This window comes from Chaetomium globosum, genomic scaffold (genome assembly GCF_000143365.1).
Source record: "Chaetomium globosum CBS 148.51 scaffold_4 genomic scaffold, whole genome shotgun sequence".
Lineage (NCBI taxonomy): Eukaryota > Fungi > Ascomycota > Sordariomycetes > Sordariales > Chaetomiaceae > Chaetomium > Chaetomium globosum.
The window spans coordinates 1,148,993-1,168,418 of NT_165979.1; the positions used below are offsets into that span (position 1 = coordinate 1,148,993).

A 19,426-nucleotide genomic window follows, 5' to 3' on the forward strand; every position below is an offset into this window, starting at 1 on the left:
TTGGGAGGCTTGCCGGCCCCGGCGCCAGCCTTGTCCAGCTGCCGCGCGGTGCTCCTTGGCGGCGCTGAGGAATTGCTCCGCGATCTCGAACACGCCCTTCGCGACGACGCGGGATTCGGCCCTCCAGGCGGCCATGCCGAACTTGCCGGGGAGGTGGCGGAGGATGGGGATCCTGTCCATCAGGCTGGCCTTGTGGAGCACCATATAGCCGGCGGTGCGGCTGCGGAAGGCCTTCACATCAAAGCCGTGGTGGGCCATGGCGTCGGGCCGCTGCCCAACCACGGAGATGCACGGCACGCTTGTGACCCAGGCCAGGATGATCTCCTCGAGATCGGGGCCGCTGGTGGTGGGCCCCGCCTCGAGCAGGGCCACCAGGGCGCGGGCGGTCTCGGCGTCGTTCATGGGGTTTAGGCGGGCGACGGCGGCGGCGCTGCCGAGGGCGCCGTTGAACTCGCGGCGCCAGCGCGTCAGCCAGGGCCCGTTGTCGTGGAAGAGGGCGGCGGGGACCTGGTGCGTCTGGTACTTCCACTTCTCGTCCTCGCCGTTGGGCCGCGGTCGGTCGCTGTAGATGGCGCCGCGCCGCTCAAACAGGTCGCGCACCATCCGCGCGCTGTTCAGCACCACGATGTTGGTGGCGCCCAGCTTGACGCCCATTGGCTTGTCTTGGCCGTACTTGTGCGCCCAGGCGGTGTAGGTCAGAGCGGGAATCGATTTGTTGATCTGGAAGAGGTTGCCGAGGCCCGGGAGACCGGGCGGGCCCGGGGGAAAGTGCCTCGGCCGGCGGACATACGAAGATAGAAAGAAGATGACATTGCCGGCGACGAGGAGGGCAGCTGTGACGAGGAAGGTCGGAGAAAGGAGGACTTCAGTTACGTCCGCCATGGCACTCGAAGTAGTTGAAGCCATCTTGGAGATGCTGGCTTGGAAGGCTCGTGAGGGAGAGGGCTCACGGAGGATACCATATGCAGGTAGGCACGGGAGAATGGTATTGTGAGACGAACAATGCCTGTCCAGACTCCAAAGGGTATTATAGACTGTGGCTCATGGTGGATTCGACCGTCGGGCCTGCTTCGAGTTTCTCAAACATTTAAGCAAAGTTCCGAATCGGACTGTTAATAGCTGACAAATTTGCCCCTAAACAAAGCATTGTCTTGACGTGCTCGGAATCGGCGTGCTGGCCGGCGTGCACGTTGGACGGCGTACATGTAATTACTATTCCTCGGACCGCAAATTGACAGACGGCGGCACACCGTCCACCCCACCTCGGTACTTGTTCAATGCCGATGATCGGCTCCGATTACGTTTCTTCCGGTCGGTGTTTCATGTTGCCTCTCAAGTGGGTCGATCGGTGTTTTGGCTCCCAGGTAGGCCAAAGGCTTCCGAGAAGCCCCGTCGTTGGATGCATTGGAGTCTCCGAGGTTCATGGCTACGTCTTGGCATGCGTCGTCCAAGACGACCTGGCGAGGCATCGTTTTGAGTTCTCCGCCGTCAGATTGGGAGCAACTTAGCGACGGATGAGTGTATCAGTGTAAGCTGAAACATTGAAGCTTCCGGGAATCAACCATGATTACATATGCATGTAGAACCCGGCCTTATCACACCCATGCTGAAAGAGTGGCCTCTATTCGTATCTCACGGTTATCTAGCTCCCCCGGCCCTGGCTGGAATTGAGAAGAAGAAGCGAATTCGTTTGCAGGCTTCGGTAGGTACGTGTAGGTACTGTTGGATTTGCATGCCGGTGAGGAGGGGCAATTCAGGGGTTCACGAGTGGCTGGGCATGAGTATTTTCAGGGTCAGGGCGAGGCCCGCGGCAGTGGGAACAGGACAGAGACACAGAGACACAGACATCATCATCAATGAACTGGTTGCCCCTCTTTCATCACCTTTGGACACCCAAGTCACCTTAGTTCAGTCATTTCGTAGCTGTTGGCTTTCCAACAGGTACCTAGGTAGCTGATATCTCTATTACAAGGTTGTTGAACAAATCCGTGGCACCACAAGCTCATATCTTGGAAGACAAAACAAATTGCACCGTTGAGCCTTTTGAGTAATTATGCTGTGACAAGACATTTCTATCCCCTATCGCCTGACGCCCTTCACCAGCATCCGCAATTCATCCCCCACTGATGTGATAAAGAACTATGCCTGGGTATCAGACCAATGATCACACCTTCTCCGCTCGCCCCTGTGATTTTAAGTTGGTGGTTACGCGTGGTACGCGTGTGCCCTTTTGCCTGCTTCCACTATCTTTTAAAAAATCGACCAAAACTTCTTGGAGTAGAGAGTTCCTGGCGTAGAAGACAATGGCTGACCCAGCGAGGGACATGACGCCGCCAAAGATCTTGACGTGCATCCAACCATCTTCACTGGAACCGGTGCCACGCAGGATGCTCCCGCCGATGGGCGCCATGGTGAGGGCGGGAAGCGAGAGAATGAGCATGACGACGCCGATCCGGTAGCCGATCTCGGGCAGGGGGGACACGGACGCCGGCAGGGCGGCGAGGAGGCTTACGAAGGCGCCCGAGAGGATGCCGAAGGTGGCGGCGAAGCCGATGGTGGCCGACTGGTATGTCGCCGGGATCCAAAGGGCCAGCTCGAAGTCCCCCGAGATGGCACCGGCGATGACGAAGACGTTCCATCGGCCGGCGAGATCAGACAAGTATCCAGAGCCCAGACGGCCGAAAAGACTTTTTGTAATGTAAGCAAAGCTTAGCCTTGCGGGTTCGCCTTGCAATGGGGTTAAACTCACCTCGCGCCGTTGAATATGGCCTCTCTTCACTCGGATCGCCATGGATTCGGAAACGTGTGCCTGCTCCAAAGCCTGCAAGGCCAAGTAGTTGACGGGAATGAAGATGCCGTACATCAGAATAAACATTCCAAACAACATCATGACAAAAGGGAACTCCTTGAAGGGAGCGACCAGGGTTGCAGTGGGCGTCTTCTTGGCCACTGGCGGTGTTCTCGTCCGGAGGGTGAAGATTGCGAGGATTTGCAAGGCCAAGATGAGAAAAGCGGCGATGCGCATGGCCCAGGGATACCCGGTGCTCGGATTCTGGATCAGGCGGTCAATCATGATGGGGAAGATGACGCCGCCGAGAGACGAGCCAGTCACCATGGCGCCCATGGCAAGGCCTCTCTTTTTCTGAAACCATGTTGCGATGGTCGCAATCGCTGTTGTGGGTGTACTGTTAGCAACTTGAAGAAATCGAGATTTCTCCCTAACTGGAGGTCGTGGGACCTGGCGCTGGAAAGAAACCTACCAGGCGAGTAAATAAAGCTGAGGCCGATGGCACTGCAGACGCCCTGGGCCAAGAGGAACTGGTAGTACTCGGTTGCCAGGGATGCCATCATGAGCCCAAAGACATGCAAGAAGGTGCCGAACACCAGGAGCGGCGTCGGGCCATACTTGTCAAACAAGAAACCGACGGCAGGTCCTAGGGCAAAGAGGAAAAAGATCTCGAGCGAGGGGATCCATGAAATGGTGCTGCTCTCGTAGCCCTTGAGGGGGCCCAATTCGTAGTAGGTTTGAAAGACCCCCACGCCTAAGGTACCAAACGAGTTAGCCTCAGTTAGAGCCAGAGTACCGAGATGGAGAAGAAGTTGGTGCCGGATAAATGTTCTCCGTGCCAGCATCGGGACGGGCCGGCAAAAGCTTACTGTTCATCCAGCCGAAGCTAGTGAAGGAGCAGCACCAGGCGCCGAGAACGGCGAGCCAGGCCGCTGTTCCGCCATCCGGGGGGCCCTCGGGTTGGACCGGGACCCCGTTCTCCGACTTGATGTCAGGACTAGGAGCCAGTGGTGATTCGTTGGATCCCTCCCTCGTGTGAGTTGTATCGCCAGTCTCGCTGTCGGTTGGGGCAGCCTTTTCAGGCCTTTCTAAAGACATGTTTTCTTGTTCGCGAAGACGAAGAGCACTTTGGGCCGGGTAACGAGAATTGAGAGCTGTCCGAATCAGAGGCAAAGAATCCCGCGACAATAAGACAAGGGGGAAATTGGTGACGGTGTCGTATTAATTTGTAAAGCAAGTAACTCAAGCTGGAATCTGGAAGCCTTCAAGGTCTATGTTCATGTCCTTCAGTCTGTTTTCAATCTCTTGTCGTTGACTCGTTTACATAACACGGCACCCGAACTCGCTGGCTTACAAATAATTTGGTTCCGGAGCCGGGTCCGGAAGCAAAATGCATCGGCACCTTACAAATGACAAAAACCACGTTGCGCTCGAAAAGGTACCTGGGCAATCGCCCGAGATCCGGTGGCGTTTTTGGGTTGCAATAAAGATGCGGGCTCGTCATGCCGGACGGAATTTGAACCGCGTTTCGTCGACAATCCTAACCGACACCGATCGCCGAGTAAGGCTTATCTCCCATGTTGCGTCTTTGGAGCCGGCTACCGGCACGGGTCGCTTAAGATATTTGCACAAGGTTGCGTCCCCAATGCGTATCGGAGCTGCCACGTTACGTAAGGTATGGGCATGTAGTTAGTTACCGTTGAGGTAACTAAGGTAAGATGGCACGTGTCAACGTACCTGACTGTGCTTGCTGCAAGGTGTGGCTATACTTCGTACCTCGTACTTCGGAATATTTTCCTATTGAGAGGAGGGCCTGCTCTGCTCTGCATTCCTAGATAGGTAGGTCCCTTGGTAGGCACCGACTCACCTAGATATTCGTACCCCCACCTAGCTCGTCGTCAGTTAAATGAGGTTTGCATTTCGTGGCGCGATGCCTGCGGGAGGTGGGAGTCTGGGAGTTGTTTGGTGCAAATCATGGGCCTTGAATTAAGCTTTCCGCGGCAACCCCCCCGCTCCGTGCCGCCACCTTGCAGCTCCCACACCCCACCCTTGCGCCAGTTGAAAAGCTTATCATTGGCACATCCGCGGTGTTCGCCTGGGATGGATTTATCCATTTTCGGCCCCCCTCGCCTATCAGGCGTATTTCCGAAGGATCATGGGAATAGAACGGAGTGTGTGCTGCGACGATGTGCATGAAAGCGCTTCATGTCGCCGTAAGCTGCAGCTCGTCAATTTGTCCAATTTTCCGTCGGGGTGATTTGCGTAGGATCTTACTCGACGTTGCAGAGATTTTGAAGGTTCGCTGCAAGGTCAAGCAGGCGACGGGGGCTGTGATCCTGTGAATGTGCAAGGAGAGCTGAGGGCTCGGTCACCACGAGAAGATTGCGTGATGGGTGGCTCCGAGTGAAAAGCGTGGTTAAATCCGCTCACCGTGCAACCAACTTTACCAAACGGGCCCTCTTTTCCCCTCGTCATTCTTGTTCATCCAGTCAATTCCCTTAGCTCGGACTTTATTTCCGATCGATCGTCTCTGCCGCCTCAATCTCTCTGCACCCTCTGCACGTGGCATACGGCATACAGCACACCATGTCACCTGCACATCGCCAGTCTTGCGATCGCTGTCGGCAGCAGAAAGTAAGGTGCTTACGAGACAACACCCATTCTGCTTCCCTGTATTGCGACCGTTGTACAAAAGCAGGGGCGGACTGTGTGTACAGTGGTATGTTTCAGACTTTCTTCTCACTGTACTGACTGCACCTGGACGGCATACAACCTTGAACCTTTTTCTCATGGTCCAGTAACATTATTCGGCGGGAAATAAAACCTTTAGAGTTACCCCCGCTGTCTTCCACTATATCAAATTCCATGTAAACTTGTTAAAACCGGAAGAATGGTGGGGACCGCGGTACGGGTCTGATTTGGAGCCATTGAGGGCGGCACTGGGAAACTGGAGTCCGGGACGGGACCAAAACATGACAAAAACCCAGCTAGCGGACCAAGCTGACCAATCTTTCGCAGAGAAACGACGAGGCTATCGCCGGCGCTGTTCCGTCCGCTCGCCTAGTGAAATTAAAGGCACAGATTGTTTTGACCTTGGGTCGGCGTTTGGTAATGTTGATGGGACCCCCAGGTCATCAACGGCTCCCTCTCACGGCATTACCGCCTTGATGGGCCCCCCTTCTTCCGACCTGCATGTTCATGTCGAAGAAGGCGAGACGGGGGCCGGTGGTTTCGGTGCGCCGGACGCCGATCACCACCTGCTGCCACTTCAAATTCCCACAACTTCGCTGGAGTCATTCGCCAGCTTGCTAGCAGAGGCTGCATCTGTTTCATCCATGCCGGCGGTGCCATATTATAGCGCCACCGCCCCAGCTCCATTGGTGGAGATCGACGCCGACCATGAAGACACAACGAGCTTCTTGTTCTCACAGCTCACGGCCGTAAGCCAAAGGGCCATGCGGACAGCACGCCGTCTCGCCCGCTCCGGCAAAGGTGTAGATGCAACCAACCTGATGGTGTCGTCGCCCGAGGTGAACGAGGCGTTGGAGGACACGAATACGCTGATAAGCACCGTCAACGACATTATGACAATAGCCGAGACAGCAGGCCACGACGACTCCACGGTGACGACCGATTGCGCCGGACTGGCTTTCTCCGCTCTCGCTTGTCACCAAAACCTCATGACGCTCTTCCGAGCCATTTGCGATGCCATACAGGGTAGACTTCAGGCCCAGAAAGAAGAGCGGGAACAGCAACGACAACAACCACAAGAACAACAGCAACACGCCACCCGAGACAACAGCGCCATGGGACCTCTCAACGTCGCTCAGTTCGTCATGGTGCTGCAACTGCTGATGCACCTCATCAGCCGCATGGGCCGCTTCCTGGTGATATCGCACACGGGGACTGAGCAGGAGAGCCGGTTCATCGCGCCCGCGGCCATGCTCGACTGCAGTACTATGGTCACTGACGGGTATGCCGCGGACAACGCTTCCGGTCAGTCCTCTGGCTCCTCAGCCACACCAGTCCACAACTCGACGCGCCGCAGTGGGCTGCTTGAGCATGTGCGAGATATTGTCGGAAACATACCCAGTGAGCACGACAGGCTGAGGCTCATGATTCGGGTGTTGCAGGCAGAAATGGATCATGCAGAAATATACTAAGGAAGAGGAACGAGATGTTGACGGTGCACCGTATTCATCTTGAGTTGTGGCTACATGTAACTAGAGACTTAAGAGGGGGTTTGGGAAGCGAGTACATGGCGCCCCCTATTCTATACCCAGAACAAAAAAAAGCATTTGTTTACCCAACCCCCTTAATCCAACCAATTCCCCTTACCCTCCCTCAGAACGCCATGTGCTTCTTCAAAAAGTCAAACTGCCTCTGCAGAATCTGCTCCAAATCCTTGAACATCCAATCCAAATGGCCACTCCCCTTCAAGATATCCAACTCCTTGGGGTACCCCATCTGGGTGAAGCAATGCAGCTGATCATCCAGGGGACTGGTCTCATCCAGCTCGGGCGCGACCATCATCGCCGGCGTGGGAGCAACGTACTTGACAACATGCAACAGGCTCCAGCCCAGCACCTTGTAATACGTCTGGACCGAGATGCGGTTCTCGAGCGCGATGCCGAGCCGGTCGAGCGCGGGCACAATCTCGGGCGCCATCTCCTGCCCGTTGGGCATCTTGCCGTCCTCGTCGATGTACGGCAGGTACATGGGGCTCTCCTCGGCCGTCTGCAGCCGGCTCGCCCGGTCGTGGATGGCCAGCTCGAGGAGCGGCTTGCGCCGCTCCGCGCTGCCGTCCGTGTTGATCATGGGCGCCATCGCGATGGTGGCGGCCACGCGCTTGCTGGAGTGGGAAGTTGGGGTTAGCTTCTGGGCGGATCTTTCGTCCGAAGACCGGATGGCTGTCCACACGTACTCGAAGGCCGTCGCTGCAAGGGTGACGTTTCCTCCCCAACACAAACCCCACAGTGCAATCTTGGTCTCGTCGACCAGGGGGTGTTCCTTGATCCAGGTCACGGCGTCGTGGAGGTCTTCGATCTGCTGCCGAGGGTCGATCTGGAAAAAGAAGCCGAGAAGGTTAGCGGACATAAGAACGTTGAAAGCTTGCCGGGTTTTGCAGATAAATAAACTTAAATACCTCATTTCTGGGCTCTCCTTCGCTCGCGCCGATGCCGCGCGGATCATAGAGAAGCGTGGTGACGCCGTGTTCCTGGAACCACCTCGCGATGTCGGGCAGGTTGGCCTCCTTGGGAAAGTTGAACTACAGCAGCCCAGGCACACACCCCATGCGTTAGCTTCCCGCCGTCTTGTTTTTCAAGAGTTAGGTAGGTCGTTACTTACCCCTGGCGTCATGATCATGGCCGGGCCACGCGAGGCGGCGGCAAACAGCCATCCGCGCAGCTTGGTGCCGTCAAGAGTCTTGATATCTACATTGAGGTGAGGTGAGGCCGCGTCCGCCATTTTGTGTGTTTGGTGTTCGGGGAGGAGAGTAAAATGGTTTGGGAAGATGGCGGAGACAAGTGTAGGGCTGTGCTGACTACCTGCTCACAAAAGTTCCAGCGACCGGTTAGATAAGAGGGAAAATGTGGATAATAGTCATGAATGGAAACGGCCGAGATGGAAGATTCAATATGAATTTGAAGATGGAAACTCATGTGTGGCCATTTCAGGGGTAATCAACCAACCATGTTAGCCGGCATCCGAGAACACGATCTGTCTCTCCTGCAACCCGAAAGAAAGTGCTGACGGTGCTGCCCCTGTAGATGACCGATCGGGTCCGACCAATTCATGGAACTCGGGCATCATCGGGGTTGAGTCGCATCGGCTCTACCCCTGTACGGCCGGGGCTGGGTCGGTGATCCCGGCTTACGTTCCATATTAGACATTCTCCGACTCGGAAATACAACGATCATCAGGGAGGCGGTCTCGAGCGCCGGACGAAAGGTAGGTAGGCTAGGCAATTCCCTTGCTGTCGCATTTTGCTCCAAACACCTGCAAAGTGAGACGAACTACAGCAACCACGTTCCGGCGGAGTCTAGTTAGTAGCTTCTTGTTAACTACATGCACCTTGTGCCAAACATGGCGGTGAAAACATTGCAGCGTTATGGAATTGAACTTTTCTTCTGAATTAAGTGATTTTGTTTAAGATCTCATTTGATAATAGTAGGTAGGCAACTTAATACACACAACACATGTCATCATCCAAGCATTCGAGCTGAGATACAGTTCGGTAAAAGTCATGTCAAGCGATAGCTGTATAAATTGTACAATTCACACATGTACCTATGTATCCCCTACGCCATGAGCGGCACAATCAGCGTCTTCGTATTATGCACCCTCCCCGTCTTCAAGTCCTCCAAAGCCGCGTGCAAATTGTCAAGGCCGCCGCCCAACACTTGAGCACCATCCGCCAGCGTCCAGTCGGCCTGCACGTCCCGCCGCGTGTACTTGATGGCGATGGCATTAGCGGGCTTTTTAAGGCCAAAGTAATACGACAAGCCGGAGCCGGACCCAATGGCCTCGTAGCACATCTTCATGGAGACATCATCGGCGGTGCAGTCCAGCGCGTAAAGCAGGCCATTGTCGGTGTGCACGCGGATGTCGGCGCCGCACGCTGATGCGTCGCTGTCGAAGCACGCGGCGGCGCCATATTCCTGGCATAGGGCGTTGTCGGCGGGCGAGCAGGTGACGATTGGAGTGTAGCCGGCCATCTTGAGGAGCTGTGTGGCCAGGGTGCCGGTGGGGGTTGCGCCGCCGGAAACGAGCACAGTGGCGTTGTTGTTGTTGTTGTTGTTGGCGTCGCCGTGCATCATCGACAGTTGGCCGACGGCGGCAAGCCCCATCCCGATCGAACATGCCTCGGCAAAGTCCATGGCGTCGGGCACAAGGCAGCTGTTGTCCTGCTCGGCCAGCGCATACTCGGCAAAGGCGCCTCCTGTGCTCTTGCCCGTGGCTCCTGGGCCGAAGGAGCACGCGAGGACGCGGTCGCCCACCTGGAACCGCGTCACGCCCTCGCCCAGCTGGGCGACAGTACCGGCAAAGTCGCAGCCGCCGCCGCCGCCGATTGACCCGGGAGCAGCAGCGTTGGAGGAGTAGTCGATTATCTTGCTGGCATCGCGGGGGTTGAAGGCGACCGAGTGAACGCGGACAAGTAACGTGCCGCGTGGAGGGACGGGAATAGGGGCGTCTTGGGCGAGGCGGTAGCGGGCGCCCACAAGAGCTCTCATAGTCTCCGACATTGTGATTGATAGATAGGTAGGTAGGTAGGTAAATTTAGGGTCACGGAATGTCACAAAAACAGACTTGAGAATCTCTGATCTCTGAGTTGATGGATATATCATTACATCTATCCCTTTCTTTTCTCAGAACTTGAACCCAACCTTGCTCAACATTCCTTGTCCGTGTTCTGGACTTGTGGAGCGTGGCTCAATACAAGAGTAACGAATCAAGCGGCGCAGCAAAGGCCCGTTCCGTCATGCATAGTCCCGATTTCCGATCGGGCCAAGAAACTAGTGCCGATGCCTGTATGTAAATACGTCTAAAAATAGTCACGGTCTTAAGGACGAACACAAGAGCGGCCGGAATTTCCGATCGGGCCGGAGCAGTAATACCGATCCAGGTAAACATTGAAACTGCACATCGGCACCAACCAGGAGTGGTAAACGCCGCCTTGGCTCAGACTTGTACCGGTTGCAATCCGAACAACGGCCGCTTCCGTGTTTCGTCTTGAGCCTCATGTTCCCGTATCTCTTCAATCCTGTCGGACCGGAATCGGAGCCGCCACTGTGATGTCGCTACCAGAGAGTTGCAAGTGAAGACCGACTAGGCGAAGAAGCCAAGACCAGAACGCGTTTTGTTTCTGAACCCGATCTGCCAAGAATCCACTCCTCCGGCTGGATATAGTCTACCTGAATCCTCGAGCTTGATGTCGTGGAAATGTCATTATTCGCAGTATCATTACTCCAGCTTGTCCCAGGACCGAGGAAGTAGTCTCGAACCAGACGAATTCGTCTCAGTGCCCTCACCTGAATCCAAGCAGCAGACTCAGCCCCCAGAGTCTCAACACTCGCCCGCCTGTCATCCATCGTCATCTAAGGTATTCTCCTGACCCTGCGTCACCATGGCCCGTCAGCCCGAGATTTTCGCAAGCGAGCCCATTGCCATTGTGGGCAGCAGCTGCCGTCTCCCGGGCGGCGCAACCTCCCCGTCCCGGCTGTGGGATCTCCTGGAGACGCCTCGCGACGTGGTGCAGAAAATCCCGGCGAGCCGCTTCAACACTGAGCAATTCTACCATGCAGACAGCCAGCACCATGGAGTAAGCTCCCGCCCCGCCCCTTTAGACATGTATGTGAGCAATTGTCTTACCAAAAGCCCAGAGTACCAACGTCAAGCATGCCTACCTCCTTGAGGAAGATCCGCGTGGCTTCGACCGTGACTTCTTCTCTATCAACCCCAAGGAAGCCGAGGCTATGGATCCTCAGCAACGGATGCTCCTCGAGACGGTATATGAGGGAATAGAATCTGCCGGGTACTCAATGCAGCAGCTGCGTGGATCGTCCACGGCTGTGTTTGTCGGCTGCATGTTCTACGATTACCAGTACACAGCAATCCGGGGCGTCGATAGCCTGCCTCAGTACCACGCGACGGGAACTGGGTCATCCATCTTGTCCAATCGGGTATCGTACTTTTACGACTGGCACGGTCCGTCGGTCACTATCGACACAGCCTGTTCGTCGAGTCTGGTTGCCATGCATCAGGCAGTCAGTGCCCTCCGGAACGGCGAGGCTCGCATGGCTGTTGCGGCCGGCTCGAATCTTATCCTGGGTCCTGAGCCCTTCATTAGCGAGTCCAAGGTTTGTAACTTACCACCCCAAGCTGTCGCCTGCACCCGCTCGCCGTCTGTTCTTTATGATACCTATGTACTAACCCCTCTCTACCTTAGCTCAACATGCTGTCGCCAAACGGGCGATCGTTTATGTGGGATTCGCAGGCAGATGGATACACGCGCGGCGAAGGCTTCGGTGTTGTCTTCCTCAAGACGCTGAGCCAAGCCCTGGCCGACGGGGATCACATTGAGTGCATTATCCGTGAGACGGGCGTCAACTCGGACGGAAAGACGCCGGGCATCACCATGCCGAGCCACGAGTCCCAGGCGCGGCTCATCCGGGACACGTACGCCAGATGCGGTCTCGATCTTTCGCGAGAATCCGATCGTCCGCAATACTTTGAGGCTCACGGCACTGGCACGCCGGCGGGCGACCGTGAGTACCTAACCAAGTTCCTCGTCAACCCGTTGGTGGTAGACTTGCACTGACAAACCATCTTCCTTTTTCTCTGCCTTAGCAATCGAAGCCCGCGCGATCCAGAGCGTTTTCTTCCCCAATGACACAGACGCCGACAAATATGAGCAGCGCGAGCTTATGGTGGGTAGCATCAAGACAATAGTCGGCCACACCGAGGGCACAGCCGGTGTTGCGGGAATTCTTAAGGCGTCGTTGGCCCTGCAGCACGGCCGCATCCCGGCGAACCTGCACTTCCAGAACCTGAACCCCAAGATCCAGCCGTACTACAACAACCTCCGCATCCCGACCGAGACAGTTCCCTGGCCCACCATCCCCCAGGGCGGCGTGCGGCGAGTCAGCGTCAACAGCTTCGGCTTTGGCGGCACGAACGCCCACGCCATCCTCGAGAGCTACGAGGGAGGCGGTGCCGGACCTGCCGACGAGGGTTCCGACTCGGGCTTTGACACGGCCTCGACCTCCTCCCAGGCAGAATCCGGTGTCGGTGACGGTGACCACGGGCTCAAGCTCAAAGAAGCCCAGGAGGCTGCGGTCGGGCCGTTCGTCCTGTCGGCCCACTCGAGCGCCGCTCTGGCCGCCAACGCCAGCGCGCTCGCCAGCCATCTCCGCGCCCACCCGGACAAGGTCGACCTCACAGCCCTGGCATACACGCTGTTCCGGCGCACCCCGTTCGCCTTCCGCGCCGCCTTCTCCGCCTGCTCCACAGCCGAGCAGCTCGCTTCCAAGCTCGAAGAATCCGTCAAGACTCTCGAGCGCAAACCGGGCGTCCCTTCGACCTTCCCCGACGCCCTCCCGCCCCGCATCCTCGGCATCTTCACGGGCCAGGGCGCGCAGTGGGCGACCATGGGGCGGGAACTCTACCACGGCGCCTCCGCCGCAGGGCCCTTCCGCGTCGCCATCGACGCCATGCAGCACAGCCTGGACACGCTGCCCGCTGCCGAGGACCGCCCGACCTGGCGGCTGGCCGACCAACTCCTCGCCGACAGGGAGACCTCGCGCGTCGCCGAGGCCGCCATCTCCCAGCCGCTGTGCACGGCGCTGCAGGTCGCGCTGGTGGACACGCTGCGGGCGGCGGGGATCGAGTTCGCGGGCGCGGTGGGGCACTCGTCGGGCGAGATCGCGGCCGCGTACACGGCGGGCTATCTCAGCGGCGCGGACGCCATCCGCGTGGCCTACTACCGCGGCCTGCACGCGCACCTGGCCAGGGGGCCCGGCGAGGGTGCCGGGGCGCGCGGCAAGATGATGGCGGTGGGGATGGGCTGGGAGCAGGTGACGGTGTTCTGCGCCGAGTTTGACGGCGCGCTGGTCACGGCCGCGAGTAACTCGGCCACGAGCTGCACGCTGGCGGGCGATGCGGACGCGGTGGATAGGGCCTTTGTGCGCTTGCAGCATGAGGGTACCTTCGCGCGGGTTCTGCAGGTCGACACGGCGTACCACTCGCATCATATGAAGCCGTGCGCGGACCCGTATATCAAGTCGTTGAAGGAGTGTGGTGTGAAGGTGCAGACGCCGCAGAAGCGCGGCGGCCAGCAGCAGTGTCGGTGGTACTCGAGTGTGTGGGACAACGATGACCACAAGGCGGATGGTAAGGTTTTCGAGGGCCAGTACTGGGTTGACAACCTGACGCGGCCGGTGAAGTTTAGCCAGGCGTTGGCGCGGGCGCTGGACCAAGACCACGTCTTTGATCTGGCGCTTGAGGTTGGGCCCCACCCCGCACTCAAGGGACCGGCTTCGGAAACGATTAAGACGTTGTCCGGTGGTGTTGTCTCGCTGCCCTACACCAGCGCCCTGAAGCGAGGGCAGAATGCGGTGGAGTCCTTCACGGATGCCCTGGGTACCCTTTGGTGTCTGTTCCCGTCGCCGCCCACTGGACGCCCTATGATCACCTTTGACGGCGTGCGTCGGGCCTTGCAACACGATACCGCAGACAACATGGAGATGGAAGATCTCAAAGTCCTGAAAGGTCTGCCGCCTTACTCGTGGAATCATGCCACTCCCATCTGGAAGGAGTCGCGGGCCTCTCGTCTCTTCCGCGTCGGCAACCGCCTCGGCCACGGCCGACACGAGCTCTTGGGCCACCCTGTCGTGTATGGCGGTGGCGCGCGCGACAGCAAGCGCGAGGTGCACTGGAAGCAGGTGCTCAGACTTCAGGAGCTTCCTTGGCTGGCTGGGCATGTCATTCAGGGAGAAGTCTTGTTCCCGGCGTCGGGCTACCTGTCCATGGCGTACGAGGCCGCGCTTCAACTTGCTCTCGACGATGACGAGAAGAAACAGAGACGGGTCCAGCTCGTCGAGCTCCATGATGTCGACATTGTGCGCGCGATGCGCCTCGAACAAGATTCCGGTCTGGAACTGGTACTTACTGTTCGCGTGACGAGCCAGTCGGACGACTGCATCACTGCCCAGGTGGCATGCTACAGCGGACCCGTCGACGCGCCGCAACCGCTAGACGCGCCGCAGACGTCACTTTCAGCCCACTTCACCGGAGGGGTGCGGCTATGGCTCGGCGGGTTCGAGTCCGATAAAGAGGAGGAAGGTAATGTCCTGCCTCAACGGGCCGGGGAGAGTGCCAGGCCCCTGCCGATGGACGCACTGGACATGGACAAGCTCTACTCCAGCCTGGCTGAAGTTGGTCTGCAGTACGCCAGCCCCTTTAAAGCCAAAGCCATCCTACGCCGCCTTCACCGCACCACGGTGACCTTGGCCACGCCGCCCGAATCCTCGGCGCTCCACACCTGCATGCATCCTGCCCCTATCGACACGGCTGCCCAGGGTCTGCTCGCTGCCTTCTCCTTCCCGGGCGATGATCGCTTGTCAACCATCTACTTGCCAACAAGGGTTGACTGTGTCCGGATCGTCCCCCCAAGCAGCCGACTCTCTGCGGCCCACAACGGGAATGACGACCCCAGCCAGCAGCAACTCACTGCCGACGCGACGGTGACCTCGACAGCCGGCTCCACTATCGTGGGTGACATTGACGTCTTTAATACGGCCGACGAAGTCAAGGTCCAGATCCGTGGCATTTGCCTGACAGCGGTAGGCCAGCAGCGCGATGCTTGGCTATACGCCGGAACGAAGTGGATCCGGGATGCAGACTCAGGCATCGAACCGGAGCGTACGTCGACGATGACCGGGGAATGGGACGCTCAGTACGAGGCGCTGTCTCGCGCGGCCTACTTCTATCTCCGGCAGTTCCGCAAGATCCTACCGCAGGAGATGATCATCATGAGCAAGTCGTACAAACGCAACGTGAAGTGGACGCTGGAGTATCTGCTGCCGCAGATTGAGAGCGGCGCACACCCGAGCTTGCTCGGGTTCAAGGCCGAGTGGAAAGACGACACGCGCGAGATCATCCAGGCTCTGAGAGAGGAGAGCATCAGCAGCCAGAAGAATGACGTGGAAAGACACCACTGCGAAATGCACTGGGACTTCCTGCGTTCCGTGGGCGACAAGCTCATCTCGGTCGTCCGCAGCATGACGCCGTGGGTGCGCATCTGGACTCCCCAGCAACTCGAGTGGGTGTATGCCGACGGGATCGGCTACCGCTCCGCCAACCACAACGCGGCCGCTTACATCGCCCAGCTCGCGCACCGGTACCCGCGCATGAACATCGTCGACGTGGGCGCCGGCAACGGCGGCACCTCGGGGGCCGTGCTCAGGGCGCTGCAGGAGCAGCAGTTGCAGTACGCGTCGTACAACTACACCGACCGATCGCCCGAGATTCTCGACCGAGCCCGCGTCCTGCACGGCCACCACAAGAACTTGACCTTCAAGAAGCTCGACATCGACAAAGACCCGGCCGAGCAGGGCTTCCCGGACGCGACCTTCGATGTGGTCATCGCGTCCAACATCCTCCACAAGCTCACGAGCCTGGCGGACTCGCTACGCCGCTGCCGGCAGATGCTGCGTCCCGGCGGCCAGCTGATCCTGCTCGAGCTGACCGACGACTTCCTCATGTCCCAGATCGTCAAGCTGGCGCTGCCCGACTTTTTCGTCGGCGCCGAGGACGGCCGCGTCAACGGCCCCAACGTCGGCGTCGAACGATGGGACGAGCTCCTCCGGGCCACGGGCTTTGCGGGCGTGGACAGGACGAGCACCAAGACCGTCTCATACTGCTCCGTCATCGTGGCACACGCCGTCGACGACAAGGTCCAGCTCCTGCGGGAGCCGCTTGCAGCCGCGCCCGAGGCGTTGGCACCGTCGCTAGGCGACGTCTTCATCGTGGCTGGTGGCGGTGCGACCACTCCCGACCTGGCATCCCAGTGCCAGACCCTCCTGCAAACCGCCACACCATCCACCACCGTCACCATCATCCCCAGCCTCGATGCCGTAAGCGCAGCCGACAACATTTCCCCCGGCTCGACCGTTCTCTGCCTGGCCGAGCTAGACCAGCCCGTCTTCCAGAGCAGCGACGAAAACGATGCAGTGGCGCAGCGTTTCCGCGGACTGCAGGAGCTGATGTCCACGGCCGGGTCTGTCCTGTGGGTGACGGCGGGCGCGCGGTCCGGGCGCGATCCGGTCGCCAACATGGTCGTCGGCATGGGCAGCACGCTGCGGGCCGAGCGCGGCTCGTCGCTCCGGCTGCAGTTCCTCGACGTCGACACGCCCTCGGCGCTGCTGGAGGTGCCGAGTGCGGGCCCCGCCTTGCTAGCTAAGCTGCTCCTCCGCCTCGCTATCTTCAACCCGGCGAGCGGCGATGACTTGTTTTGGACGCAAGAGCCCGAGCTGGCACTGGGTGACGACGGCGCGCTCTACATCCCCCGCGTGTTGGCGCTTGATGCGCCGAATCGGAGGAACGCAGCCCGGCGACGTGCAGTCACGCAGCAGGTTGCCCTGCCCTCGAGGTCGGCAGGGGAGGCTGTCGTCCTGGAGCGTGGCCAGGAGGCGGCATGGGAGCTGAAGATAGCCGCGCCGCTTGGAACCACGCCGAGTGGGGAGGGTAAGGGAGGGGTGCGCGTGCAGGTTACTGCGTCTTCCTTGCAGCAATTCACCTGCAGCAACGGCGGCTCGTCTTCGGAATTGTATGTCTGCATCGGCCGAGACGTGGCATCTGGCGATAAGGTTGTCGCCCTTTCCGCAGTGAATGGCTCTCTTGTCTCCATTGCTAAAGACCACGTCTTGCGACGCTGGTCGCAATCCGACGAAGGAGACGACTTGGCATGGCTGCAAGCATTCCTGGCGCAGGCATCTGCCAGTCGCCTGCTCCTCGATGTCCAGGGCCCCGCGTGGATCCACGGTGCTCCGGTGCAGCTCGGCGAAGCTCTCGAGGCGGTGGCCCGCAAGAAGGGCATCGCCGTCTTCCAAACCACGTCGACAGCAGGCGCAACTGGCGTGGCGACCTTTGTGCACCCTTACGCGCGGGAGGATGATTTGTTGGCTCTCCCGCTTCCTGAGGGCCTGCGGACCTTTGTCGATCTCTCACCAAGCCAAAGTGGCGCTGCCATTAAGGCTATCTGCTCTGCCCGGTCGATCGAGGTCAAGCAAGCTGAGCGGGCTGGTCTGACGGCCGGTTTTGAGGCCTGCGAACTGGAGCATCTGGCCAAGAACCATGACGTCGTCTCGGACAGCGGTAGCGTCGGCGAGAGCGCTGTGACGCTTGAGCAGGCTTCGGCGGGACAGCTGTCCGTGGAGCAGCAGCGCTCCCCCACAGCCGTGGTGGACTGGCGCGCGGCCGAGACAGTCACCGCTGACGTCTCCCCGTTGAAGCACAGCGGCCTGTTTGCGCCCGACAAAACCTATCTCCTCTGCGGTATGACGGGCGACATGGGCATCTCGGTGTGCCTCTGGATGGCTGAACACGGCGCCCGCCACGTGGTGCTGATGAGTCGGAACCCGAAGATTTCGCCTCGTATCCTGGACCACCTAGCCGGGAAATTCGGCGCCATCGTGCGCCCCATGGCCGTCGACATCACCAACCTCTCCAGCCTGCGCGCCGCCGTCACCGCCCTCAAGACCGACATGCCTCCCATCGGCGGCGTGATGAACGGTGCCATGATCCTACGCGACCGTCTCTTCCAGAACATGCCATGGGACGACTTCTCGACCGTGCTGGGCCCCAAGGTCGCCGGTTCTCGCAACCTGGACGCCGTCCTGCGCGACGACGAAACGACAACACCACTCGACTTCTTCATCTGCCTCTCGTCCATCACGTCTATCGCCGGCAACGTAGAGGCAGTCAGCCTACGCGGCCGCCAACCAATACATGACCGGCCTGGTGCGACAACGCCGCCGGCGTGGGCTGGCGGCGTCGGTGCTGCACATCGCCATCCTCACGGGCTTCGGCTACATCCACCGCAGTGACGCCGCGCACGCCGAGACCATGAACAAGGCGCTCCGCACGCGCTACAACAACCAAGCAGAGCCGGACCTGCACGCGATGCTGGCCGAGGCCGTTGTCGGCGGCCGTGTCCGCGACAGTGACGGGGACGGCACGACCGGTGCGGAGCTCATCACGGGTCTGCGCACCGTGTTTGAGGGCGAGACCTCGAAAGACGCGCGTCTTGCGCGCTATCTGCGGGATGACGAGGGGGATGATTTGGGCGCCGGTGCGGAGGGTGGGGGTGCGGCGATGAGTGTGCAGGCACAGCTGCGCGAGGTGGGGGCCGATGATGACGCCGGCCAGCAGAGAGTGGTGTTGGAAAAGGCCTTCGCCATTGCGTTGGGCAAGCTGCTCGAGATGGACCCCGAGACGATCGACCCGGCGCGGCCGGTGGCTAGCCTGGGTGTCGACTCGCTGGTGGCGATTCGCATCCGCGAGTGGATGCTGCGTGAGATGGGCGTCGATGTCTCAGTCATCAAGGTCATGTCCGACACATATCCTATGTCGCGCATGTGCGACGACGTCTTGGTCAGTTGGGCAAGCACCGGAGGACGATAGCGGTCATTTATATGAATGGGAAGGCACCTAGAGGGAGGGATCGTACACGCAGCGAGCTTTAGTAGTGGGTTATTTCGGAGCAAAACTTAAAAAGTGCTACTATGTTCTATAAAAGAGAAATTGCAATTGAGAGCTGCGAATTAATACACAGTACCAAACATGAAAAAGAGAGTGCTTTTACCCTAACCCTCGCTCCTTTTATGTATTGTCAGGGCATACACTCGCAATGCAATAACTAACTACACAGAAAGTTTAGGTAATCTTCGTATCAATGTTTAACTAACTAGTTACTCATAACTAGTGTCTTGCCGTTCTTCTGACAACATGGAAATAAAGCCTACACAGGAACGTAGGACAAATGCTCTTCGCGAACGCTATCCAGCCCAACAAGCTCTTTTTGCCCTTCCGGTGCTCTTATCTAGGTACCTATAGGCCATAAGACAATCGCCGTCC

At 58.7% G+C, this 19,426-nt stretch overlaps 6 protein-coding genes across 6 annotated transcripts in view; 2 read left to right on the top strand and 4 right to left on the bottom strand.

The window, feature by feature from the left end:
• Positions 1 to 906, bottom strand: part of CHGG_04063 (uncharacterized protein) — a gene marked incomplete at both ends in the record, with an annotated part of 2,026 nt that extends 1,120 nt beyond the window's left edge. The window contains one exon of the mRNA XM_001223276.1: positions 94 to 906. Coding sequence (XP_001223277.1) covers positions 94 to 906 — 813 coding nt within the window. The remainder of the gene's footprint in view (positions 1 to 93) is intronic.
• A 1,258-nt stretch (positions 907 to 2,164) lies between these two features.
• On the bottom strand, positions 2,165 to 3,886 carry CHGG_04064 (uncharacterized protein; the record flags this gene model as incomplete). The annotated part of the gene is made up of 3 exons (XM_001223277.1): positions 2,165 to 3,171; positions 3,261 to 3,542; positions 3,658 to 3,886. 3 exons carry the CDS (start codon positions 3,884 to 3,886, stop codon positions 2,165 to 2,167), a joined length of 1,518 nt encoding a protein of 505 aa, XP_001223278.1.
• Positions 3,887 to 5,760: 1,874 nt separating this feature from the next.
• On the top strand, positions 5,761 to 6,951 carry CHGG_04065 (uncharacterized protein; the record flags this gene model as incomplete). Its single annotated transcript, XM_001223278.1, has 1 exon — positions 5,761 to 6,951. The coding sequence occupies one exon, from the start codon at positions 5,761 to 5,763 to the stop codon at positions 6,949 to 6,951; it is 1,191 nt and encodes a 396-aa protein (XP_001223279.1).
• A 181-nt stretch (positions 6,952 to 7,132) lies between these two features.
• Positions 7,133 to 8,257, bottom strand: CHGG_04066 (uncharacterized protein; the record flags this gene model as incomplete). The annotated part of the gene is made up of 3 exons (XM_001223279.1): positions 7,133 to 7,852; positions 7,935 to 8,057; positions 8,138 to 8,257. 3 exons carry the CDS (start codon positions 8,255 to 8,257, stop codon positions 7,133 to 7,135), a joined length of 963 nt encoding a protein of 320 aa, XP_001223280.1.
• Positions 8,258 to 9,090: 833 nt separating this feature from the next.
• CHGG_04067 (uncharacterized protein) lies at positions 9,091 to 10,035 on the bottom strand (the record flags this gene model as incomplete). The annotated part of the gene is made up of 1 exon (XM_001223280.1): positions 9,091 to 10,035. One exon carries the CDS (start codon positions 10,033 to 10,035, stop codon positions 9,091 to 9,093), a length of 945 nt encoding a protein of 314 aa, XP_001223281.1.
• An 881-nt stretch (positions 10,036 to 10,916) lies between these two features.
• Positions 10,917 to 19,103, top strand: CHGG_04068 (uncharacterized protein; the record flags this gene model as incomplete). Its single annotated transcript, XM_001223281.1, has 6 exons — positions 10,917 to 11,111; positions 11,173 to 11,649; positions 11,739 to 12,057; positions 12,140 to 18,183; positions 18,266 to 18,943; positions 19,089 to 19,103. The coding sequence occupies 6 exons, from the start codon at positions 10,917 to 10,919 to the stop codon at positions 19,101 to 19,103; spliced, it is 7,728 nt and encodes a 2,575-aa protein (XP_001223282.1).
• Positions 19,104 to 19,426: the final 323 nt, after the last annotated feature.